Source organism: Colletes gigas, unplaced genomic scaffold, assembly GCF_013123115.1.
Source record: "Colletes gigas isolate AHSC1104 unplaced genomic scaffold, ASM1312311v1 Colletes_gigas_Sc00007, whole genome shotgun sequence".
NCBI lineage: Eukaryota > Metazoa > Arthropoda > Insecta > Hymenoptera > Colletidae > Colletes > Colletes gigas.
This window is the reverse complement of record NW_025106636.1, coordinates 7,362,993-7,370,585: the sequence shown is the minus strand read 5'-3', so window position 1 is coordinate 7,370,585 and position 7,593 is coordinate 7,362,993. Positions and strand designations below refer to the sequence as shown.

The window sequence follows — 7,593 nt, the reverse complement described above, 5'->3', positions numbered from 1 at the left end:
ATGGAGCCGTGCGATCCGTCGGGACGCTTGACCGTCGAGGACCTGTCCGACTGCAGAAGCGACAGCAGCCACTCCGAGACGCAGCTGAGAGCGTTCCAGGATTACGAAAGAGTGAAGGAGCTGAATTTGTCGATAGGCAAGTCGAAGGAGGATCCCTCGGTGGAGCCAAAGGACTTTCATTTGGGGTTAGACCCAGGCAGGACCTCGATCCGTTTCGAGGAGTTCGAGAACGCCGCGAGGAACCTGCCAATGACGCTCAGCAAGGGCAAGGAGTTCGGTTACATCGCGAACAACCTGAACGAGATGGCCTACCCGATGGACAGATCGAGCGAGAACGACGAGTCGATGGACACGACCAGCCTCTGCAGATCCAAGAACCCGACGGCCAAGGATCTTATGTTCAACTTCCGCGAGGGCAGGCAGAAGAACGCCCACGCGGCGCTGGCGCTGGACAGGTACAGCAAGGATCTCGGTTTCGCGGTGTCCGAGAAGGACATAAAGGACTTTGGTCTGCTGAAGAACTACAGCCTGGACCGGATGAAGGAGTTCAGTCTGTCGTTGGACAGAACGAGGGACGGGCACATCGGTAACTTTGCCCTCGAGAGACTCCGCGGGGGTGCTGGCATGCTTGACAATCCTCCGGTGTTGGAGCACAACGAGTTCAAAGGTGTTCAGGTGCAACCGCGTAGCCAGAATCTCGAGGCCATTGCGTTGGACCGCATGAGACGATCGCATTTGTTGGGCACGGACCTGTCCGCACAGAATCTCTCCTCTCAGCTGCCCCATCCGCACGCCATCACACAGATGCAGCACTCGCAGCAACAACAGCAACAGCAGGCCAAATCGTTCACCATCGATGCCATCCTTGGACTGAGGAACAACCCCAGGGAGAAACGGGGACAGCAACAACAGTACAAGAAACATCAGGGTATTTGCTTGGATTGCTTTTTACTTTTTACGTCTCTGACAAGGTACATCGTCTGTCGATATTTGGTTAAAGGGGTGGAAACTACCCTTGAAATTTTGGATTACGTATTTATTTATTTGAGCAGAATCGAAAGTATCCGTGCGTTGAACGCATATGGGCGTTTAAGAAGCATGCATGAGAGTGTGATTTAGGGGTTTCCGCACGAGAGATGCGTCTAGGTTTCGAATGCGACAAAAGGGTTATGTAGAAACTTTTGGATACTTATTGGCCTATCTGGGATTCATTACAGCATGTTGATCGTTAGATTATGTATTCTATTCAGTAAATAATTCAGGTAAATTTAACATTTTTAAGTAGCACTACATACTTTTTAAATGATCTTGAGCTTAGAAATTGACAATTCATTAGGAAAACGAGTTTCTTTATTGATATGCAAGTGACACATAACTGTTTGTAAACAATGAACACACTTACCCTTAGGATTGACCTTTAGGGGTCATCTAAAGATCACTAAAGTATAGTGGGTCGTTGAATTCGTTTATCAAAATAAGTTGTTTAAAAATTTCAAGCAACGAGATGATTGACATTTGGAACAGCAAATGGAATCGAGAATGTAACAAATAGCATACTTCGCTCGGTTTGGGTGAACGTCAATCAGAAACAAATGAGAAAACACCAGGAAGATTGATTGCTCCGCGGTCTGGTGAAATTTTTGTATCGATTTTGTCCCTGCAATTTGACAAATTTTAGTTCATCCTGGCTGCGATCGTGAATTATTGCAAATTTTAATGCCTCAATAACAACCCCCTATCTTTGGTGGCTTAGCTGCAGCAAGGTATACATTCTGACGTTTCCATAACCTTTTCAAACTATCCTCTGGTGTACGAATGTCAGGGAGATACTCAGGGAAAATGAAAAAAAAACTTTTAGTACCAGTCATTCGCTCGTAATATTATTACATGCATGCCAGAGGGAAAATAGTCAATAGTGATGGAATAACACCCACACAGAGGGGGGGGGCTGAATAATAGTTTTGGTCTTTTATTTGTATGAAATTGCAGGCCAGGAAGGAGGCGCGAAGAACGGAAGCTCGAGCTCGTGTTCCAGCGGTGGTGGGAAGCTGAAGAGGGTGCGGACGATCTTCACCGCCGAGCAGCTGGAACGTTTGGAGGGCGAATTCGCGCGTCAACAGTACATGGTGGGCCCCGAGCGACTGTACCTGGCCCACGCACTCAGGCTGACGGAGGCCCAGGTGAAGGTCTGGTTCCAGAACCGACGGATCAAGTGGCGAAAGCACCACCACGAGCAGCAGAGCCAGAGGGTGCACGAGTTCCAGCGCACGCTATCCTCGTCCCTGGAGCACGAGGACAGCAACGAGACCGACAAATGGTGAAAGGACCCCGTGTTCCTCGATCGTGAACCGATCGATTTCCTCGTCCCACCCTGCGCGTCCCTATTATCGTTGCTCGATCACGCTTCGATCGGATTAATTGGGGAAATTCGAAGGACGATCGAGGATGAGCCACCATCGCTGACGTCCTCCAAACATCTGGACTCCATTGTTTCTGTTTCGTCCTTGTGATCCCCAGGGGGGTCTCGATGGTCCCTCGAATCCCCGATTGAAAAAGAAACGGTTTCGAAGAAGCTAGGTCAGAGACAGTTCTCCAGCTTCGAGGACATTCGTAGATACAAAGGCGATCAGTGTGTTTTACGAGGTCGTCGAATAATGACGGAAGGGACCGTTCGTGAATCGAATACTTTGGATAATCGCGGTTTCTCGAATATTTGAGTGTGTTACGTACAAAATTGAACAGTGTCTCTCTCGAATCGACGTCTCCTTGGAACTTTGTTTTCTGGTCACTGGTTGGACGATGACGTAACGAGAGGATCTACCGAACCGACGCAGGATATGTAAATTCTTGTCGAGCACGTGCAAATGTGAACGTTTGAACGCTTTTTTCCGGACACTCAAGGGGGGGAGAATTTGCAATGATGAAGCAAGTCGAAAATTATAAACCTAAGTACGTGCAGCAGTCGGTCTCCGACAGTAGGAATCCATCCGAGGGGTATTGGAGTCATCAACAAAAGAAAATTCAGCTTGTTCCGGGTTGCAGAAACAGCAGGTAGGTAATACCAGGGTAAAAATGACCAAACGAATTTTTTTTTTGGAAATAAAATGAATGCCTCCTGTTGTCAAGGAATTCGGATACAGTGGCGAGCTACTCCTGCTCGGCTACTTATAAGCTACAGAAGGGTCATGGGTGTTCCAATCTACCACACTCCAAGTACACGTCGCCTCACGGACCCGACGCGTCGCACCATTTGCAGGGTCACTCGAAATTCGGCAGAGAGAAACACATCGTCAACTTTTCGTCGACGAGGAAAAATCGCTACGACGACGAACTGGGGAACAACGAGAAATTTAAGTACTTCGACGATTTGGGGAACTCCACCGAGGACAATGGGGAGGAGGACGCGGAAGAGGAAGGTACAATCGAACGATCCCTCTGAAAAGTAATCCGTGAAACTTCGGAAAGACATCGTTCGTAGACGTTACTCGTGTCTGTTGGGTCGAGAGGGAACGTGTTGCAAATCTGTAACATTCAGAACTTGCTTCGACAGAGGATGATAGCGAGGAGGCAGAATTCCGGACCAAGGATTACGACGAGCAGGAGGTTGACGACGAAATAGACGAAGAATCCGACGCGACGCCGCGGAACCATAGAGTCCAGAGGGGCAAGAAGGAGGCATTGTCGAGGCAACAGCGATGGAGGGCCGTCGAGCAGCAGCAAGATCCGCGAAGGCTTTGTTGCCAGCAACGTGTGTTGGCTTTGGGCCAAGGTCATTCGTCATCAGCCAGGTTGGTATAACTGGACAGCAATCGTTCATATTACGACTGACTATAGGTGTCATCAACTACCTTGGCTGGGCAGAGCTATTGAGATGTCATTCTCAATATACCAGAACCTCTGGTGTTCCGATTTCTTGCTCTGTGTTTGTTCCTTGGTCATTTGGTCTATTCTCCAGATTAGTATAGCGATGTAACAATCTGTCATGATTATAATTGACTATAGCCACTATCGCTAGTCATTTCTGCGTTTAACCCTGAAACGTTACTGTGGCCAGGTGCTATCGCAACGTCGCCGAACACGACGTTCCCGTGCCCTTATCAGAAGAAGACTTCGTCCCAACTTCGCTGAAGAGTCCAATGAGGCGACCAACCGCGGACTATCATCAATGGACACCGTCGAGAGGCGAGTCCGATCGATACGATGCCGCAGCATTGCCAATTCAGTCTCGACGAGCCCGCGCGAAACCAGAGATGGACCACCTAATAGAGTCTGAGCTGAGCAAACCGAGGAAATGCAATCGTTGCGGTAACCTGTCGAGCAAGAGGATCGAATCGCCCACGAGAACCAGCTGCAGATACGATGATCGTGCGAGCTTTCCTACCAAGGGACCAATCGGTAAGCTTATCTCATTGATTTGCCTTCGATTGCTACGGTGTTGAAGTGTTTACTATGCGTTATTATATTAGAGTCTCAGATCTGGAGTAGATCCTCGAACGGCAGTTAAAGGTTTCAATGTCTCAGACTCCTGTGCTTTTCACAGTGCTAATCGATCACATCTTTTTAGGCGACGAGCCTGACAGCCACGAGCAAATGTTCTGCGGCCGTTGCAGCTTGAGGTATACCGCGAAAGACGTCCCACCACACGTCTGTTCGACGAAATCGCGTAGATCCCGAGAGAAGAAGTCATCTACGATCTACGAAGTTCCCGAACAAGGCCATCTCGAGCAACCGTCCTCGTCGAAGTACCACAGAAAGCCTGTGGATATGTTCCCCGAGAAAGTGAAACGTTCCATGCACGCGTCCCACGGTCTTTTGCGAGTACCACCTCGTTACGTGGAGTGACGGGTTTCCCTCGACTCTGATACGAACCAAGAGTCTCCGGAGACCAACAAAACACCCAGAAAGATGTTTGTGCAAGCGACGAAGCACCGAGAGAATCCTCGTGACGTTTTGGGATCGAAAACTTTCCGTTCCACGATCGTTGTCCCGTGTGATGTACTTTTTAAGAATGTGTTAACCCGGTTAAAAGCGTATAAACGAATAGGGGGGCGTTTGCGGGAATCTAGAGCGCCATCGCGACGTAGTAATACTTCTATCCGATCGTTTACCTCCTAACTGGTTGTGTAATATATATTTTTGTAACTGTCCTCGAGCCGTGTAGATGTTAACTGGGCGTTGTCCGCAACCAGAATCCGTAAGAGCACCAGTAGCACGACTGTAAATATAGGCGAAGCTAACTCGACTAGGGTAAAACGCGTCCTCCGCTTTTCGTTTTCAGTGTGACGATTCTTCTAAACCACGTTTCCCCGGCACCGGCGCACAAAATCGACTGTATATAACACCACTTATGTTTTTTGTGTACAGGTACACGTACATGTTACAAAAAAAAAAAAAAAAATAAACCTTCGAATCTATATATTATGAGTGTATCTCTTTCCCCTAGTCTTCTGCACGCCTTTCCTTCACTACGCTGGTCGATGCTTCGAAAGCTGTCCACGTGACAAACCTCGAAACTTGTACATAGCTGTTCTCCACAACTTTAGAAACTACTTGGAACCAGCAACTCAACTGGATTATTCAAATCACAGAAATTGGTAAGTATGTACAATTTTTGTATTTTTTGTTTTTTTTTGAAAACATAAATACAATTTTAACTCAAAGTTTGAATTCATTTCCACGAGGAAAGATCAGCTAGAGACGAGCTTGAAAAGTGTTCGTCGTCAACCCCGATCGTGAGCATCTTTCAAGGTTTTCCTGTACTCCGTCGCAATTATTTTTTCATTTTGAAAGACGGTATTCAAAGTGCTGTTATTTTCGATAAGAGAGAATTGCACACAGTTCTTTGCCAAAAAATTATTGAAAAGGACTTAAGAATCAAGTAAATTTTTCAATTTCTTTTATTTCGCTAATGCTGGCCTCGCGCGGAGACATCCATACGGAACCTTAATTAAAGATAAAGACTTTGAATGGTTTTATTTCCGCTACAGGGCGACCGCCACGAAAATGGTAGCAAAGTTATTTCAGCGAAGGGTAGGGCAAAGATTAAGCTGGCAAAAAACTCCCTCTCGTGGCTTGTTTTCTTCTTGCAATTGGTAGTAATTAATTAGTACTGCGTCTCGCGCTCTTTCTGGGATTTTATTCGCCTGGCTACAAGAGGGGCTGGCTTTTTGCCGGGCCACAAAGGCAGAAGCTCTCAACGGAGCTTTTGTTTAAATATTAATAACGCGCTGAAACTCTGTCGCTCTCTCGTGGCGGCGGGAGGCCAGGCTTTGTACAATTAAACTTAATATCTTTATTATATCGGACCGTCGAAAGCGGATATTATTTATTGCGGAGTAAGTCGGGCAGAGGGGGGAGCGAAAAGGCAAAAATGTTCCCGCCAAAAACTCGATGACGGTTGCCCTCTGTTCCAGAAGTGTCATCAAATCCCAACGAACACGAACAACGAACCTACACGTACGAATAAATCCGTGAAAGTCAGTATTTTTTTTTTATTTGGACTCGTTTAATATCATCAAAGGCAAAAATATATTTTCAACATTTTTGTTCGTCCGGTACCACTACCTAAATAACGACTAAACACTCTGTGGCAGAGTCAACGTGGAGGCGGGGGAACAATCGTTGAAACGGATTGGAAGTTGTCATTGATTTCGCATAGACGCGTCGTTCGACGAGAGTAATTCCAGAAAAATCTGACGTGGATGACGCTGATAACTAATATTCGCTCGTTACGCGCACCCCTTTTGTCACCGTGATAAATTAGCCGTCGACCCATGTCAAAGGGCTACAAAGAAAGCAAACCTTCGATGGAGAATCGTACGGACTTCGCTATCACACTGATACATCGACGGTATCGATCGAGAACGCGATACTTCGACTCTGATCTGTCGTCCTGTTCTGGGAACCCCCGAAGTTTCATCGAAATGCACATAAATCTTATTCCACAGATACCACATGTATTTTTGTAAGTTGTTACTTAATTTATATTATTACGTTTTTAAAAGATTACTAAGAAGTTTCTCTGAGAAGCAAAAGTGGGTTCCAACGAACAATAAAACCATCATTTTGCTTTGGCAATTGTAGTGGACATATTTGTTAAATCGTGTTGTAAGGGGTACGAATTATCCTCTGATCACTAGAATAGAGAAAGCTACGAACGAAAATAACTGAGCAGCTGGAACGAAAGATTAAAAATGTTTGCGGACCGCAGAGGGTTAAAGTAAGTGGCGCCATGTGGAATTATTCGAACAGAAAGGGTTAAAACATACGTTCCGCAGTAATCCGGATGATCCGGTGAAAGAAATCTCGGTACGGAGACGCGGATCAAAATCGACGAGAAGAGAAAGAGCGGAGGTGATAAGCCTCGATATATCCGGAGCTACACCCCATGCGCGAGATGTAAGCTCCGCCTATCCCTGGGTTACACCGGGACTTCCAAGACCCCCGTGAACCCCCCACCATACGTACAGGGGATAACCCAACCCCCGTTCTATCGTCGTTGGCATCCGCGGCATTCCAATTAGCTCGCGAATCAAAAGAGCCCCACTGCCTTTGTGGGGTCTCACCCTACCCCCCCAGTAAACTGTCTCCATC

General features: G+C 46.9%; 2 protein-coding genes across 2 annotated transcripts; both read left to right on the top strand.

Moving 5' to 3' along the window:
- On the top strand, window positions 1-2,321 carry LOC122396365. Its single transcript, XM_043394690.1, has 2 exons — window positions 1-928; window positions 1,990-2,321. The coding sequence occupies exons 1-2, from the start codon at window positions 1-3 to the stop codon at window positions 2,319-2,321; spliced, it is 1,260 nt and encodes a 419-aa protein (XP_043250625.1).
- Window positions 2,322-2,920: 599 nt separating this feature from the next.
- On the top strand, window positions 2,921-4,842 carry LOC122396372. Its single transcript, XM_043394700.1, has 5 exons — window positions 2,921-3,051; window positions 3,127-3,416; window positions 3,551-3,788; window positions 4,055-4,395; window positions 4,565-4,842. The coding sequence occupies exons 1-5, from the start codon at window positions 2,921-2,923 to the stop codon at window positions 4,840-4,842; spliced, it is 1,278 nt and encodes a 425-aa protein (XP_043250635.1).
- Window positions 4,843-7,593: the final 2,751 nt, after the last annotated feature.